We start from the raw sequence: 18,018 nt of genomic DNA on the forward strand, positions 1-18,018 counted from the left end.
TTTAGAAATAGGTGGCTACCACCACTCACCCAGTCAGTCACCCCACTGTGGCTTTCCCGTTCTTGGAGAAAGGAAAAGACCAAAAGGAAGTGATTGGAGGCTAGATGTGAAAAAATAGAGAATTTAAATGGTCTTAATTACAAAAAACGTATAGAATTTTTTAAAAATAAGGTTTTTGTCATTAGTTCTATGGTTGATCTGATACTAAAGCATTCCAATCTTAAATGGCACTTAATGAAACCAAGCTTTTAAACCTTTTAACGTGATTTATTTACATATATATTTAAGTTCATGTGTTAAAGTTCATGGGAACAGGAAGAAATGGATTTTTCTGCGGATCACGTTGAAGAAGTACAAAATGTCCTTAATGCTATGCAGAAAATCTTAGAGTGTCCAATCTGGTAAGTCAAGAGTTTATTAATTTGAGATTCTTCCTTATATCCGATGCAAATGAATAGAATTGACCTTAGATAGAAAGGAGAAAAAATTATAATGTTTATTAAGATTAAGCTATTAAAGTTGCTGCTTTTCTTAACTGAAGAGCTTTAGGAATATAAGGAGTTACTCCTTTTTCTCCACTCTAACCTTCCCTCTGTGTCACCTCAACACACACAGCCCCCTGTCTTGAATGTTCACAGACTGTCTTGATTGGTTCTACATTGGGGCAAGGATCTGGTTTGGCTTAAGTGGCATTTGGGCATTTCATCCATCTCTACAACCAGCTTGATCACTTGGAATGGACATAGTTAATAATGGCAAAATAAAATCACAAATGCTTGGTGTCAGTGAGTGGGTAGGTCTTGGGAGAACCTTTGGCTGAAACTAGCCCTGTACTATATTTAAATAAGAACACTGTGAGTCCTCAAAGCCTTTAGCAAGTTTCTTTGACCCCACCCCCCAGATTTATTCATTTATTTAAAATTTTTTATTTTTTATACAATTTTTAAAGGTTACTCTCCATTCACAGTTATTACAAAATATTGGCTATATTCCCCATGTTGCATCCTTGTAGCCTATCTTACACCTAATAGTTTGTACCTCTTACCCCCCACCCCTATACTGCCCCTCCCCCCTCTTAGACTTTTTGAGTGAGCCTTTGTTTCCTTCATCTACAAAATAAGGAGGGGACTAGAATATTAAAGGTTTTTTTAGATTGAGGTGTAATTTACATACAGTGAAATGCAGAGAGCTTAAGTGTACAAGTCTATGAGTTTGGGCAAGTGTATATATATCTGAGTAACCCAATCAGATATAGGACATTTCCGGGCTTCCCTGGTGGCACAGTGGTTAAGAATCTGCCTACCAATGCAAGGGACACAGGTTCGAGCCCTGGCCCGGGAAGATCCCACAAGCTGCGGACAACTAAGCCCGTGCGCCACAACTACTGAGCCTGAGCTCTAGAGCCCGCAAGCCACAACTACTGAGCCCACATGCCACAACTACTGAGTCCACGCGCCTAGAGCCTGTGCTCCGCAACAAGAGAAGCCACCGCAATGAGAAGCCCACGCACCGCGACGAAGAGTAACCCCCGCTCGCTGCAACTAGAGAAAGCCTGTGCACAGCAACGAAGACCCAACACAGCCATAAATGAATGAATGAATGAATGAATGATATAGAACATTTCCGTCACCCCAGAAAGTTATCTTGTGTGGATTCAGGAGCTCTTAACTTGCTGAGCCTCCACGACCCTTGGAAGCCTATAGATAGAACTGTATTCTTATATAATTAGTTTCTTATGTAATTTTATATTTTGTATTTTATATATTTAAAAGCATTGCTCTAAGAAAGGGTTCATGAGCTTTACCAACTGCCAAAGGGGGTCCATGGTACAACAAAGGTTATGAACCCCAGGTAGTCACTAGCTGACCTCAATGGTATCGCTGACCTCAATCGTATCTCTTAAATCTATAAAATAAATTAAAAACCATACCTCAGAATTTCTTGGTAAAAAGCCAGAAAGGCAATTTAGGAGGATTACTGACTACCCTCTTCCCTCTATTCTCTTAATTCTGGTCATTCTGGCCTCTTCACTGCTCTTCAGACATGCGACATATTCTCCTGCCTCTGAGCTTTTATGCTTGCTGCACCCTCTGCCTGCAACATTCTTCCCCTGGTAATTGCATGGCTCACAAATCTTGATTGAAATACCATCTTTCAAAGAGGCAGACAATCCCAATTTAAAACTGTAACACTCCCACCCTCAACAAATCCCTTATCCCCCTTTTTTTCATAATGCTTATTTTTTACATTGCCTAGAACAGTACAATTTGCAGTTAATGTCTTAATAAATGATTCCTGACTGTGACTGGAAACAATGTTATTTATGGTAACTATAGGGTAGGTTTCCAGCTTCTTTGAGGTCTCAAGCTAAAATTCCTTCTCCTGGCCCCTGAGTCATTATTGGCATTTATTTCTGATAACTGGTAGTTCTTTCTAACTTTACACATGAATATATAAATTCTTTGACTTACGAAGAGTTTGCTAAAATGTGTATCCCAGTGGGTGGTGGTGGTTTTTTGAACCTAACCTAGCTTCTTTCTCCAATTACTTACCATGTTGGAAGCTCTAAATATAAATATGCAGTAGGCCTAAAATATTGCCTGGTTTGAAGAGTTTAAAATATTTGAGTCACTTTTATTTTATTTTTATTCTTTCTTTCTTTATTTTTAATATAAATTTATTTATTTATTTTTGGCTGAGTTGGGTCTTTGTTGCTGCACGCAGGCTTTCTGTAGTTGCGGCGAGTGTGGGCTACTCTTCGTTGCGGTGAGCGGGCTTCTCATTGCGGTGGCTTCTCTTGTTGCGGAGCACGGGCTCTAGGCGCGCAGGCTTCAGTAGTTGTGGCACGCGGGCTTCAGTAGTTGTGGTTCACGGGCTCTAGAGCTCAGGCTCAGTAGTTGTGGTGCACGGGCTTAGCTGCTCCGCGACATGTGGGATCTTCCCGGACCAGGGCTCGAAACTGTGTCCCCTGCACTGGCAGGCTGATTCTTAACCACTGCGCCACCAGGGAAGCCCTATTTTTATTTTTTAAATTAATTAATTAATTAATTTTTGGCTGCGTTGGGTCTTTGTTGCTGCGTGCTGGCTTTCTCTAGTTGCAGCGAGTGGGGACTACTCTTCGTTGCAGTGTGCGGCTTCTCATTGTGGTGGCTTCTCTTGTTGCGGAGCACGGGCTCTAGGCATGCGGGCTTCAGTAGTTGTGGCTTGCGGGCTCTAGAGCACAAGCTCAGTAGTTGTGGCGCACGGGCTTAGTTGCTCTGTAGCATGTGGGATCTTCCCGGACCAGGGCTCGAACCCATGTCCCCTGCATTGGCAGGTGGATTCTTAACCACTACACCACCAGGGAAGTCCCTGAATCACTTTTATAGTAAACATTTACTTTCATCAGGACCTAGAAGAGAACATTTTAATTTTTTTCTTTTCATTCTCATTCTCTCTTCAAGCTATTCCTTCAACAGTAATTACTTTTTTATGTATTGGAGTTTTCATCTGTTCAAAGTTTGTGTTTACAATATGTTTGTATAGCTTGGTTTTTAATTACTATACTGAAATATAATTATCTCAGAATTGAGTCAGTGGTGAGAATGAAAGCCATCTGGTATCATAGCTAAATCCAATTTCTCTTTTACTGAGAATTTCTTTTGCTATCTAGCCTATCTGAGGAATAGTGATTTACTAACAAATCAGAGTTTTCTTTGTTTTTCTTTTTAAAATCACTTTCAGTCCCAATAATAATACTAACATTGGTACAAGTCATCTCAGGTTGTAAACATTTTCCCAAGTAGCATTTAATTTTATTCTCAGAATAGCCTCAAGAGACTGGTAGAGTGGGTGACCGAGAAGGAAACTGAGGTTCAGGTAGAGTGGTTGGCCTGAGATCACTCTGCTAACAAAGAGAACTGTAGTAGAAACCCAGTCTTCTGACTTACTCTGGTATTTTTCTTTTCATTGCCCTGTGCTGCGTCAGAAACCCCATGATTGCGAGAGTTGTGTTACCAAACCCTTCATAAGGAGGCTATTGTCCCCCAGCTTTTCTTGTGATCCTTTTCTAAAAAGTTAAACATTTAATGAACCACATTCCTATCACATACACAGGTTACCTGTTCTTTGATGTCTTGCCTGAACTTTACCAAGAATCAGTTTCTGAAACTCTCATTCAGAATAAACACTGAAGACTTAAAATAGCCTGTAGGTTCCTACATGCTCAGGCTCCCACCTACCTCTCTGACCTCTTCTACTAGTACCTCCCCCTTGATTATCCATCCTAGACCCTGGCCTACTCGCTGTCCTTCAAAAACCCTGGGCATGGTCCTGCTCAGAGTCTGTCTTTTCTGCTCCCTCTGCTGGAATGTTCTTCCCCCAACTGTTGCACAGCTTGTTTCCTCACATTGCTCAGCTGTCTGCCAGTGTCACCTTCTCAGTGAGGCCTTTCCTGACCACCCTGTATATACCCTTCCCCCCACACACTGCACTCCCTGTCCCCTTACCTTGCTTTATTTTTCTTTTTAGCACTTATTCCCATATATGTTTGTTTCTCAATCAACTGTCTACCACGACTAGAATGTAAGTTCTGTGAGGGCAGGCTTTATTTTGTTCGCTGCTGTATTTACATCTCCAAGAGCAGTGCTTGCACATAGTAGATGCACAATAAATACTTGTTATATTAGTAAATGAATTAATCTCAGGAGGACCTTGAGATTTTGTGGTTAGATGGGTAGGGATGAGAATTTGAGTGATGTATTTTCTTTTCTGGGGATTTTAATATTTTTCTAAGTTTATTATTTTCTAAATTTTCTTCAGTGAGTACTTATTACACTGTTCTTACAAAGTAATCACAAACCAAACATCATGTACCTCCTGAAGTGATGTAATAAAAGTACACAGACCCATCTGTAAAGTGTTCTTGCCAAAAAATTGAACCCAATTTTGATTGAGACTGTAGGTCTAGTTTACAGGAAATAGAGGTTAGAGGGACAAGTTAAACCACATCATAGGGTTATAATCAGCAAAATCTAGAATGTGGGAAATTCTAGAGGTCAAATGACCTAGTTTTTTAAATAAATGACGAGGTAAAAAAAGAGGAGAAATCTGTAAAAGAGACTTGAGATATATCAACCAAATGCAATGTGTGGATCTTATTTGGATCCTGATTTAAATGAATTTAATTATTAAGTTTTTATGAGACAGTGAGGGAAATTAGAACATTAGTTGTATATTAGATGATACTAGGGAAATTATTTTTTAGGAGTAATAATGGTTTCATGGTTAAACTAAAAAAGTCTTTATCTTTGAAAGATATATTCTGAAATATAGATGAAATGCTATGACAACTGGGATTTTAAAAAATATTTATTTATTTTATTTATTTTGGCTGCGTCGGGGCTTAGTTGCGGCACGTGGGATCTTCGTTGTGGCATGCGGGATCTTTTTAGTTGCGGCATGCAGGTTCTTAGTCGCGGCATGCAGGCTTCTTAGTTGCGGCATGCATGTGGGATCTAGTTCCCCACCAGGGATTGAACGTGGGCCTCCTGCATTGGGATTGTGGAGTCTTACCCCCGGCACCACCGGGGAAATCCCCTGGGATTTATTTTAAAATAATCTTGGCTTTGAGTGGATTTTGGTATGGATGAAATAAGATTGGCTGTGAGCTGATAATTGCTGAAATTGGGTTATGGTACATGGAGTTCATTTTACTGTTCTATTTGTGTAAATGCTTGAAGCCTTCCATATTAAGAAATAAAAAATAAAAAGGCAATCACATGCCAAAAAAGTGCTATGAGGGAATTCAAAAGAAATACAAGAAGTTTTTGTCTTTGTGGAGCTTAAAGTTTAGTTAACATATAGGATGTGCACCCACAGTGATAGCTCAAAAAAGGTATCAGTGAAAACTAATATGAAATAATATCAGCTAATTTTTTGAATGCTAAAGATAACATAGAATATAAAAAAGAATGATATATTCTGTTTTGATGTCTGAAAGCTCAGTGAGGGTAAGGATCATATTCTCTGCTGTATTTTTGGTTCCTAGTACAGCAGACATTTAATAAATATTTATTGAATGAACTTAAAGCCTTACTTTGACTCAGTTATGGCAGCTTAAAGTTGAACTTCTTTTATTAAGAATTCATTTATTTTTAAATGAATTATTGAACCTCATTTCTTTTCTTTTTTTTTTTTTCCCCTACCCTTCTAGTCTGGAGTTGATCAAAGAGCCTGTTTCCACAAAGTGTGATCACATATTTTGCAAGTAAGTTTGAATGTTTTATGTGGCTCCATTATTAGCTTTTGTGCTTATCCTTCATAACACAGGAAACACCTAGCTTTATTAAAGCTTTAGCATCTTCAATTATGTGAAAAAGAATCATAAGTTTTTGTAGCCATAGTTTGTGGTAAAATATTGGCATATTTATCTAGTGGGATATGAAATCACTTTGAACAGCTGTTTGTTTTTTGTGTCCATGGGTGAAAGCAGATTGCAAGCAGTTACGAAATAAGCAAATTGTGTTTCAGCTGCCCCAGTTTCTCCTTTCTGTTCATTTCTGCATGTTCTTCTGCTCTCTGCCCTCTAAGGTTCAGTGTTTGCCTGCTTCATAATCCTTGTGAAAATAGGAAAGGACCTGATATCAGTTTATATTTAGGCTGAAATTCATTCATACCAATGATTCAAGTTATATTTACATTTTTAAGGATCTTGCCCTTTGAAATGGATATGTTTCTTGATGGAAGAATTTCAGAAAAAGTTTGGTAGGTAATTTTGTGGAACAGGGGGTTTTCTCCTTTCCTTGATGTTAAGCTATGATTGAAGCTTGCCCTGAATGCCAACTTATTTCTTTTTAAGCATTTTTTTCTTTTTTAATTGAAAAGACAAGCCATGTCAATGGTAATGAGTTTACTAGCATATATGATGCAAAGTATTTTGCCCTCCTACCTCAAACCCCTGCCTCTCCCTTCTCTCCCCAGAAAAAAACCACAATTATCAATTTCTTATGTATCCTCTAAGGAATGTTTAGATTCAAGTGTTTGTAACTTGGGATTCATGAATGGTTTTCATGAATTTCCTAGAATTATATTGAATTTTAAGTTCAATTGTATTAAAAACTATGGGCCTGTGCAGTTTTCTGGGAAGACAGTTCATAATTTTTATCAGCTTGGAACGTTTCTGTAACCTAAAAAACGTGAAAAGCTTCTGCATTAAGGATAGTGAGGGCTGGCTGAAGCTGGAGGAAACCTGTTCCCTTTGGAGGGATATCCTCTGAGCACAAGTCTGCCAGCTGGCCAGCCCCTTCCTTCCTCTGAATTTTACCTTCTTGCTATTTATCTGTCCCAACAAGGATCCAGAGCCCATTTCCACTGTCTCTCACCCCTTTTCCAGGTCACCCCACTGGCCTAGATCTGTTCCCAACAGTTCCCTTCTCATTCTTCAGGCCCTTCTCCCTGGTCAGGTGTCATGGCAGCACAGCTTTAACTCTCCTTCAAGAATTTTTAGTTTTGTGACCTCTAGAGGGAAGCTTCTCAAACTGTCTGTGGTATAGGGCCATTTTCTTTGTAGATCAATACCTTTATAAAGCAAAATTTTAAAGTCCCACTATTTAAAAGGTTACAGATAGCTGAAGGCTAACCTTTTAAATGCTGGGACTTTCACTGTTTCTTGACAAGAATCTTTCTGAAATATACTGTATGCTTTCCCGTCACCTTGAATAATGAATATACGGTATTATAGTGTGTAAAGAAGAGATTAAATTATGAACATTCATTACTTTGAGAGCTTGTGGAAGAAGGCAGTTTTACAGGCAGAGGAAATAATATGAGCAAAGGTATGAAGAGAAGAAAGAATATGTTCAGGAAAAAGAAACTAACTTTTCATATATATAGAGGAGTTGTATTACAAAAGGAAGGAGCCCTCAGAGGGGAGATGATATTTGCAAGAGAGAAAGATCCAAGAGGAGGCAGAGGGATTGGAACTAGAAAATGGATGCTAGAAAGAGAAATAGTTGTTATTCAGTGAAGTTGGAGGTAAAGACATCTGTTGAGATTGAGAAGGTTAAAGTTGGCAACTGGAGGAGAGTGAAAAAGGCTTGTAATTTCTAATATGGAGGACAGGAAAAGCAGAATAGCCAGCCATATTTTAAGTGATATGTTAGAATTAAAAGTTTAGTATAATGCCTGTGTGATAGATCAACTTTTTCATGAAATATCTTCTGTAATACCTTTATAGTCTGAATAACACCTTGATCTATATGATAAGAAAGCTCAGAAGAATACCCCCAAGCATTAATTGTATTTTCTCAAGGTGGACTCTAATTGCTAACAGTAACACAGCTTTATTGACCGGAGTAAGACTGTAGTTCTGAAATCTTTCATGAGATATACAAAAAGTACAATGGTACCAGTTTAGAAGATATTACTTAGGCCATTCATGCATTAGCTTGCAGTTTCCAAACAACAAATGAAATGTGTAATACTTTTTGAAAGATCTAGACCACATTGTCCAAAGAGATATAATCTGAGCCATATAAATCTAACTTAAATTTTCTAGTAGCCACATTACCAAAAGGTTTTTTTAAAAGGTGAAATTAATATAGTTATATATTTTTAACCCAATTATGGCTAAAATTTTATCATTTCAAAATATAATATAAAAATATTAATGATATATTTGACATTCTTTTTTTGTAGTAAGTCTCTGAAAACTTGTGTTTTTCCATACTTACAGTACATTTTAGTTCGGACTAGCCATATTTCAAGTGCTCAATAGCCACATGTGGCAGCTGTGTTGGACAACACAGCTCTAGAAACTAACTACTCAAAGTGGGACTCATGGGTCTGTAGCAACCACATCACATGGGGACTTCCTAGAATCTCAGCCCTACTCCAAACCTGCTGAATCAGAATCTGCATTTTAACAAGATCCCCAGGAGATTCTTATGCACATTAAAGTTTGAGAAGCAGTGCTCTGGAATGATAACCTTTCTATACACTTATATGGAGGATACTAAAAGGGACTAGACCAAGGAAGTCTGAGGTTTAAAGACGAGATAGACCAAGTAAGGCAAGTCTTGGGGTCAGTTAACTGAGGAGATCCAGATAAGTGGTGAGTCAGTGTCGGGGACGTTTCATGGCTGGATACATTAGATCATGACACCAGGGAATTCTGTAATCTAGTAATAGGTCGGTATGTCAGAGGTCCAGAAATAGGCAAGAGATGGATAATCTAGCAAGTAAATTGAACATAGTCTCTCAGGAGTCTAGCAGCAGAAATGAGAAGTTCAAGGTGGTAGTTATAAGGGAAGAAAAGTAGCAGGGACCCAGCCATAGGAGGCTGAGGGTTAGTGGTAGATTCTCATCCCTAGGAGACAAGAGCCTTGACTCAGGGGACTGGGATACTGGGCAAGGAACCTAGGCAGAATCTCCCAGATGAAGAGCTCAAGATAGCTTCTTGGTGGGGGAGGGATAAGTTGGAAGATTGGGCTTGACATATACACACTACTATATATAAAATAGATAACTAATAAGGACCTACTGTATAGCACAGGGAACTCTACTCAATACTCTGTAATGGCCTGTATGGGAAAAGAATCTAAAAAAGAGTGGATATATGTATATGTATAACTGATTCACTTTACTGTACACCTGAAACTAACACAACACTGTAAATCAACTTTACTCCAATAAAAATTTAAAAAAAGAAAAAAAGATAGCTTCTTAATTGTTGGAACTAAAGTACAAACCAGAGGTTTGATCAAAAAAACAGAGCCTTAGGACTTCCCTGGTGGCGCAGTGGTTAAGAATCCGCCTGCCAATGCAGGGGACACGGGTTTGAGCCCTGGTCTGGGAAGATCCCACATGCCGCGGAGCAACTAAGCCCGTGCGCCACAACTACTGAGCCTGTGCTCTAGAGCCTGTGAGCCACAACTACTGAGCCTGCATGCCACAACTACTGAGCCTGCGTGCCACAACTACTGAAGCCCGTGTGCCTAGAGCCCGTGCTCCGCAACAAGAGAAGCCACCGCAATGAGAAGCCCGCGCACCACAACAAAGAGTAGCCCCCACTCGCCGCAACTAGAGAAAGCTCGTGCACAGCAACGAAGACCCAACGCAGCCAAAAAAAAAAGAAAACAGAGCCTTGGACTTCCCTGGTGGCGCAGTGGTTAAGAATCCGCCTGCCAATGCAGGGCACACGGGTTTGAGCCCTGGTCTGGGAAGATCCCACATGCCATGGAGCAACTAAGCCCATGCGCCACAACTACTGAGCCCATGTGCCACAATTACTGAAGCCCACGCGCCTAGAGCCCGTGCTCCGCAACAAGAGAAGCCACCGCAGTGAGAAGCCCGTGCACCACAACGAAGAGTAGCCCCCGCTTGCCACAACTAGAGAAAGCCTGTGCACAGCAACAAAGACCCAACACAGCCAAAAATAAATAAAATTTAAAAAAAAAGAAAAGAAAACAGAGCCTTATTTATACAAACTGACAAAGTTTGGTGGGACCAGCAACATAAGTGGATGCTGAGACGCTAAGCTGTGGAGCTCTCAGGGTCTTTATTTCCTTTAACAAGGGACTGTATTTGTCCATTATCTTAGCTCTGTTGATAGTAAGCCAGGGCACCCAATATAACTGAAAGTAGCCAAAAGTTAGCTTGCCTTTATTTTGCCTATACTTAGAACTATTAATTCATTGCTTCCTGCCAGGATAGACTTGGACAAGCAACTCAAAATTAGATGAGTTTCCATAACTTGTTAAACTGTTCAGGGTGTAGATGTGCTCAAAAATGAGTACTCTGAAAAGTCCCCCAAATTTGTTTGTGGCACTGTGATTTTACTATTCTCCATCAGCGTTTTCTTAAAGAGCTGAAGCTGCCCTTTAGAAAACATACTGCATTTTCTTTAAAAATGTATTGCCTTTCCTTAACCATTGGGCTTTAGAAACCCAAGAATCCCAAAACTTGTCTTAGACCTTTTCACTGAGAACCTTATGTAGAACTTGTATATGTGTTTTCATTTAATTAGTGCATCACATAGATTCCCCAGGGCTCTAAAACAGAGTTTAATAAATTCTTCTGAGCCCTGAAAGACATGCCACTGTTCTGTTGATCTGTCAATATTTTCCTTAGCTCAGTCTTTTCAAGTCATGTACAAGTTCATTTTCTCTTTTGAGTTTAGTTAATAACCTTTATGAGTCTGTTCTTTTTCTAGCATAAAGAAAGATTGGAACTCATAATATCTTGGTTGATTTCTACGTATCTGGTTCTCCTGTGTTACTTATGTAATTATTGTACAGGCTGCAACATCTATAGCTTGACTTATCATGCAATATCTTAGCTGCTGTATTCTGCAGTACTATGTTTAGGGAATTACCTCCCTACCTCTACTCTGAATTGTTGAATTGTACCATTTGCCAGTGTGATGCATTGATGCCTCCTAGAGCCATTATGGTAGAGTGCAGGTAGTATTTGCATCTTCTCAAGGAGTGGTAGCCTCTATTTTGTGGCTCTTTAAATGGGCTTTATGGGACTCCCCTGGGTCCCGTGGTTAGGACTCTGCGCTCCCAATGCAGGGGGCCCAGGTTCGATCCCTGGTCGGGGAACTAGATCCCGCATGCCTCCCGCATGCCGCAACTAAAGATACCACATGCCACAACAGAGGTCCCGCACACGGCAACGAAGATCCCCCATGCCACAACTAAGACCCAACATCGCCAAATAAATAAATAAATGTTTAAATGGGCTTTATATACAAAGCAGGTAGCTTTTTGATACCCCTGTCCCCTAAACTATAGAATTGTTGTCAAGTGCAACGTGGTAGTTCAAGCAACTATATAAGTGAAGAAGGACCCCTGGGTCTCCTTGACCAAACCTACCTACATTTACTTTCTCTGGTGGAAAAACCATGGGCTTTGCTACAGTTCAATCCTAGATCCAGTATCACCTTTACCACTTACTTGATTACTGTATGATCTGGGACAAGTCTCTACTGTAAAATGAAGATAATACTTTAGGGTTGTGTAGACTGAGAGAGAGCAATGCATGCTAAAGGACCTGGCTAGGAAAAAGTGCCCTCTAAGTGTCTGCTGGCTCACCATTCCCACTGCCTTTTCAGCTCCCTAAATCTTCTTTCCTGGCTGTCTTCAATGTCGGTATCTTCTCTCTACTCCCTTCCCCAGTCACCTCCCTCGCCATAATATTATGTCCTTTATAATAGCAGGGATTTTGTTTTCCTTTTCCACTGAATTTCTTGCATCTAGAACAATACTGGACATGTAGTAAATATTGGTTGTATCAGTGAATCACTGCTTTTAATAATCATCACCACAGCTACTTCTGCTCTCTTCACTTTTTTCCGTTCTACCTCTCTTTTGAGTCTTCTTTTGTCTTCTTCCTAAGGGAATGTTGATCTTTATGGACACCACCAGCCAATGGGAGCAGTATTTTCCTTTCTTAAGGAAGCTGACTCAGGACTTCCCTGGTGGTTCAGTGGGTAAAACTCCGTGCTCCCAATGCAGGGGGCCGGGGTTCGATCCCTGGTTGGGGAACTAGAATCCCTCATGCATTCCAGAACTAAGAGTCCGCATGCCACAACTAAGAGTCAGCATGCTGCAGCTAAGAAGCCCGCATGCTGCGACTAAGAAGCCTGCATGCTGCAGCTAAGACCCGGCGCAGCCTAAATAAATAAATGTTAAAATCTTTATTTAAAAAAAAAGGAAGCTGACTCTGAACATGTTGCATATGATCTTCAAGTCTTCTTAGCCATATTCAGCATCTGAGACAAACAACAAAATTGTTCTTTATCCAAAGCCATTCCAAAACCCTGAGTGAGCCTCCTTCATTCCTTAGATGTCTAGTGAGCAGCTTGATTATGCCAGATACTCTGTTGGGCATTGTGAATATAAAAAAGAGCATGATTTCTTCCAGCCTTGAGGGGTTTTTTTTGTTTTGTTTTGTTTTTTATTTTATTTATTTATTTATTTATGGCTGCGTTGGGTCTTCATTGCTGTGCGCGGGCTTTCTCTAGTTGTGGTGAGCGGGGGGCTACTCTTCGTTGCAGTGCACGGGCTTCTCATTGCGGTGGCTTCTCATTGCGGAGCACGGGCTCTAGGCGCACGGGCTTCAGTAGTTGTGGCATGCGGGCTCAGTAGTTGTGGTGAGCGGGCTCTAGAGCACAGGCTCAGTAGTTGTGGCGCACGGGCTTAGTTGCTCTGTGGCATGTGGGATCTTCCTGGACCAGGGCTCAAACCCGTGTCCCCTGCATTGGCAGGCGGATTCTCAACCACTGTGCCACCAGGGAAGTCCTGTGTACAAGTTTTATGTGGGCTTATGTTTTCATTTCTCCTGGAAAGAAACCTAGGAGTAGAACTGCAGAGTCTTATGGTAACTCTTTGTTTAACATCTTGAGGAACTGCCAAACAGTTTTCTGAAGTGACTGCGTTGTTTTATATTTCCACCAGCAATGAATGAGGATTTCAGTTGCTCCACATCTTCGCCAATACTTATTATTATCTGTCTTTTTAATTAGGGCCATCATAGTGGGCATAAAGTGGCATCTCATTGTGGCTTTGATTTCCTTTTTCCTAATGACTAATGATATCGAGCATCTTTTCATGTGCTTATTGACCATTTGTATATCTCCTTTGGAAAAAATAGTTGTTCATATCCTCTGCCCATTTTTTAATTGGGTTATTTCTTTTTTTATTGAATTTTAAGAGTTCTTCATATATTCTGGATACAAGTCCCTTATGAGATATATGATTAGCAGATATTTTCTCTCATTCTGTGGATTATCCCTTCACCTTCTTCATAGTATTATTTGTAGCACCGAAGTTTTTAAGTTTGATGTAGTCTAGTGTACCCATTTTTTCTTTGGTTGCTTGTGTTTTTGCCATTTATTTATTTATGAAATCATTGCTTAACCCATGGTCACAAACATTTATAGTTTTAGTTCTTACATTTAGTTCTGTGATCCATTTTGAGTTAATTTTTCTGTATTGTGTGAGGTAGGAGTCTATCTTCATTTTTTTGCATGTGGATATCTAGCTGTCCCAGCACTATTTGTTGATAAGATTGTTCCTTTTCCATTTAATTGTCTTGGTGCTATTGTTGAAAATCAACAATAACATAGATGTATGTTTGTACTCTCATTCTATTCCATCTATGTATATGTTTATCCTTATGCTAGTACCATGCTGACTTGATTACTGTAACTTCTGTATTGAGGTGCTGAGTTTTTAAACTAATTATAATCATTTTACTTGAACTACTTACCATTTTTCTCTGATTATGCAGCATGAAATAATTATGAGTATATCATTAAATACACCATATTAACTTTTAATAAGTTTTATTTGATCATAACAGTAAGCCATATGCGTGTAAGTTCAGTTTTCATAGATCTTTGCTTATATAGTTTGTTTTCTGATTATGCAGCATCTAAAAACAATTAAAGGCCATTGATTGTAATTCACCTGCCATTACCTTTAAAATGGCTCTTAAGGGCAGTTGTGAGATTATCTTTTCATGGCTATTTGCTTTTTGAATATTCTCTCTGCAAAAAAAAAAATGTAACTTGAGTTGTTCTTTTCATTCTTTAAAATTTATAGATTTTGTATGCTGAAACTTCTCAACCAGAAGAAAGGGCCTTCACAGTGTCCTTTGTGTAAGAATGATATAACCAGAAGGTATATAATTTGGGTAGTTGGGAGGTTGGAAGTGACAACAACAGGAAAAAGTAGAAATTCCTTAATAACATAGCTGGTATTCCTATCAAACCACTCATCAGTAGAAAAATATATAAAAAAGGGTGTTTAGCTGACAGGGTAAATTATTTCTAAAGTCATTTTTCTGAAAATTTTACCGTACATCTGCCTTATAGAGGTACTAGCAATTCATTGCCTTTTTCTAATCCTTCTAAATGATGCAAGAACTTGCAGTCTTATCTAATATAGGACTGTACCACCCTGCCCCCATTGTCCTGATCCTGCTTTTATTTTTCTTCCTTGCGTATATTTCTACTTATTTACACACACACATATGCAATGCATTTATATATTGTGTGTCCCTCTGGCCAGGATGTAAGCTCTATTGGGGCACTGGCTTTGTCTGTCTCAGTCAACACTGTTTTTCCAATGTTTGACACATAGTAGTCACTCAGATATGTAAATGAATAAATAAATTATGTTGTCCTACAACTGTCCTAAACCAAAATCTCTCTTTGGACATTGTTATCTATCTGTGATTTTGAAATAATGTAATCATCATTTGGCAGAAATCCCTGAGAGCTAGAAGTGGCAGTTTGGGTGGATGGGATTCAGATGTTAAGAATAATAAGTTCTCTATGCAGTGGATTTATATCTACTGTGGATTCAAAGTACTATTATTTTAGATAGTTATAGGCTTTTGGTAAGTTTGAATGGCCAAAAAAAATTATAAAAACAATCAATACTGCTATGTGGTTTTATTCTGCTGTCAATGATGTTTTGATTAGTGTAATGTCACTAATAGCTCTGTTCTTTTCATATATATTTTTTTTAACTGTTGCTACTTCTTTTTTTATTTGTTTACATGTCTTTCCTTATTTTAGTGTCCTTAAAAAGTTGGTAATCACTTGCTAAGTGTGTCTTTCAAACAATTTACTTTCAGAAGCCTACAAGAAAGTACAAGATTTAGTCAGCTTGTTGAAGAGCTATTGAAGGTCATTCATGCTTTTGAGCTTGACACAGGATTGCAGAGTAAGTGTTGCATAACCCCAGGGGCCAATGCTCAAGTGGCCATCTATTAAAATGGAAGTTTGTGGAATTATTTTATATGAATAGGTGATAAGACCTTTTGGTCTAGGTTAACTTTAGCTCTTTATCTGTAATCTATTTTTTAAATCATTCCCACTGGTCTCACACCTTATTTTATCCATCCTAAGATGCACGTTTTTTATTTGCACATCTCCAAAATTGGGAGCAATTTACCATCAATGGTGTGTCATTGTTTATTTTAGTGTTTTCTTTCTTAGTGGTACAGAAAATAATGGTGCATTTTATATCACTGGTATCTTAGTTTCAGTGAAATATGGTATTAATAGGCAAATTTGTTAGTATTAAGGTGGGAAAAAAAGGAGTAGAAATAACTTTGGTCTGTGTGTTCATTTCCTAGGAGTAGAACTTCTGAAGTTCATTTTTTTAAAAAGTATAGGCAACCTTTAATGCATTGTTTTAATATTGTACAACAAAGAGCATACACAGGCTTTCTCTTGGTTCTTTGCTTACAATTAATACATTTTTTTCTAACAGCAAAAATAATGTTTTCCTTTGTAATTCACAGTTGCAAACAGTTATAACTTTTCAAAAAAGGAAAATAACTCTCCTGAGCGTCTGAAGGAGGAAGTTTCTATCATTCAAAGTATGGGCTACCGAAACCGGGCCAAAAGACTTCGACAGAGTGCACCTGAAAATCCTACCTTGGTAAGGCCATTTTTGTGTATTCTGATAACATCTCTTTATTGAGACTTGGAATTGGTGAGTGTGCTGGATGCTTATGGATTTACATAAAAAGTCAGTAAACAAGGGAAGATGGTAAATTAAGTGGCCAAACAAGAGTTAGAGGAGATGAGAGAAGGTCCCCAGTTTTAGTGCTTTGTTCATTCTGATGAACATATTTTTGTTCATATCTGTCTAAGATAGCCACAAGGACACTGATGGTCAGCTTGCTAGTTTTTAAAATAACCATCTTATGGCAGTTCTCCAGGGACAAGGAAATATCTTCTATTTTATTGCCTCTGAAAAGTTGCCTGGAAAAAAAAAATCGGTTTTTAACATTTGAAAATTGCTTCAAGTTAAAAGTGTAATTGTCAAAGAAAATGCAGAGATTTGCGCTGTTGTTATTCATATGTGAATGAATGATGAAGATCTTAAAAATAATAGTTCTCTGGTTTCCCTGGTGGCGCAGTGGGTATGAGTCTGCCTGTTAATGCAGGGGACATGAGTCCGAGCCCTGGTCCGGGAAGATCCCACATGCCACGGAGCAACTAAGCCAGTGAGCCACAACTACTGAGCCTGCACTCTAGAGCCCGCGAGCCTAGAGCCCGTGCTCCGCAACAAGAGAAGCCACCGCAATGAGGAGCCAGCGCACCACAGCAAAGAGTGGCCCCCGCTTACCACAGCTAGAGAAAGCCCGCGCACAGCAAAGACCCAATGCAGCCAAAAATAAATAAATAAATAAATTAATTAATTAAAAAAGAAAGAAAGACAATGGAAAAAAAAACCAAAAAGAAAAAAAAATGCTTTCCTTATCTTTAAAAATATTACACAGATAATACATATTTAGTTTAGAAAAATTTAGAACAACAGAGAGAGGGGGAAAGTATTCAAAGCACACAAAACTCATACATTCTGGTGTGTAGTTTGCGAAGTGTTTTTTTGAGGTGTCATAAATGTTAGCTAATTGATAATGGTCTATTTGTTTTGTCCATGGCTTTGAGTTTCTGTTAAGAGAAAAAAAGCACAGAACTGGCCAACAATTTGTTGATCATTCTTTACTGCTTAGCAGGAAACCAGTCTTAGTGTCCAGCTCTCTAACCTTGGAATTGTGAGATCTCTGAGGACAAAGCAGCAGATACAACCTCAGAAAAAGTCTGTCTACATTGAATTGGGTAAGAGTCTCAGATTTTGTAAGTTTAGAATAATAGTTGCTGGATTCCTTGTCTAAGAGTTTTACCAAGAACCTTGGTCACAATTTATACAGTGGCAGGGAGCTCTGGGAAGTGAAAATAAAATAATTTTACTAGCCTTATGGTGTGTTATAAATAATGTAAAAGATGCAGGTCTCACCTTAAAGAACGTTACTTTGTAAAGACAGCAAAAGAAAGGATGTCTGGTTATAAGTATGTGTAAATATACTTTGGAAATATGGAGAGTAGGGCTAAGAAAGAATGTGATGAGTGGGCTACAGCATTTGGAGGGATCTAAGATAACTTGTACTAGACTAGAAAGACTTTTAAGAACAGCTGAGCTCAGTTCAAACAGGTCTCTCTATGTCTTATCG

At 38.9% G+C, this 18,018-nt stretch overlaps 1 protein-coding gene across 50 annotated transcripts in view; it reads left to right on the forward strand.

Moving 5' to 3' along the window:
* The first annotated feature begins 321 nt into the window (after positions 1 to 321).
* Positions 322 to 18,018, forward strand: part of BRCA1 (BRCA1 DNA repair associated) — a 56,640-nt gene continuing 38,943 nt past the window's right edge. For 20 of the 50 annotated variants that reach the window (XM_061175788.1, XM_061175807.1, XM_061175799.1 and 17 more), the window contains exons 1-6: positions 322 to 401; positions 6,194 to 6,247; positions 14,589 to 14,666; positions 15,628 to 15,716; positions 16,300 to 16,439; positions 17,521 to 17,626. In XM_061175788.1, coding sequence (XP_061031771.1) covers positions 322 to 401; positions 6,194 to 6,247; positions 14,589 to 14,666; positions 15,628 to 15,716; positions 16,300 to 16,439; positions 17,521 to 17,626 — 547 coding nt within the window. The remainder of the gene's footprint in view (positions 402 to 6,193; positions 6,248 to 14,588; positions 14,667 to 15,627; positions 15,717 to 16,299; positions 16,440 to 17,520; positions 17,627 to 18,018) is intronic. The other 30 variants (XM_061175786.1, XM_061175787.1, XM_061175791.1 and 27 more) reach the window with 3 other exon arrangements.

The sequence above is a fragment of the Eubalaena glacialis genome, chromosome 19 (assembly GCF_028564815.1).
Source record: "Eubalaena glacialis isolate mEubGla1 chromosome 19, mEubGla1.1.hap2.+ XY, whole genome shotgun sequence".
NCBI lineage: Eukaryota > Metazoa > Chordata > Mammalia > Artiodactyla > Balaenidae > Eubalaena > Eubalaena glacialis.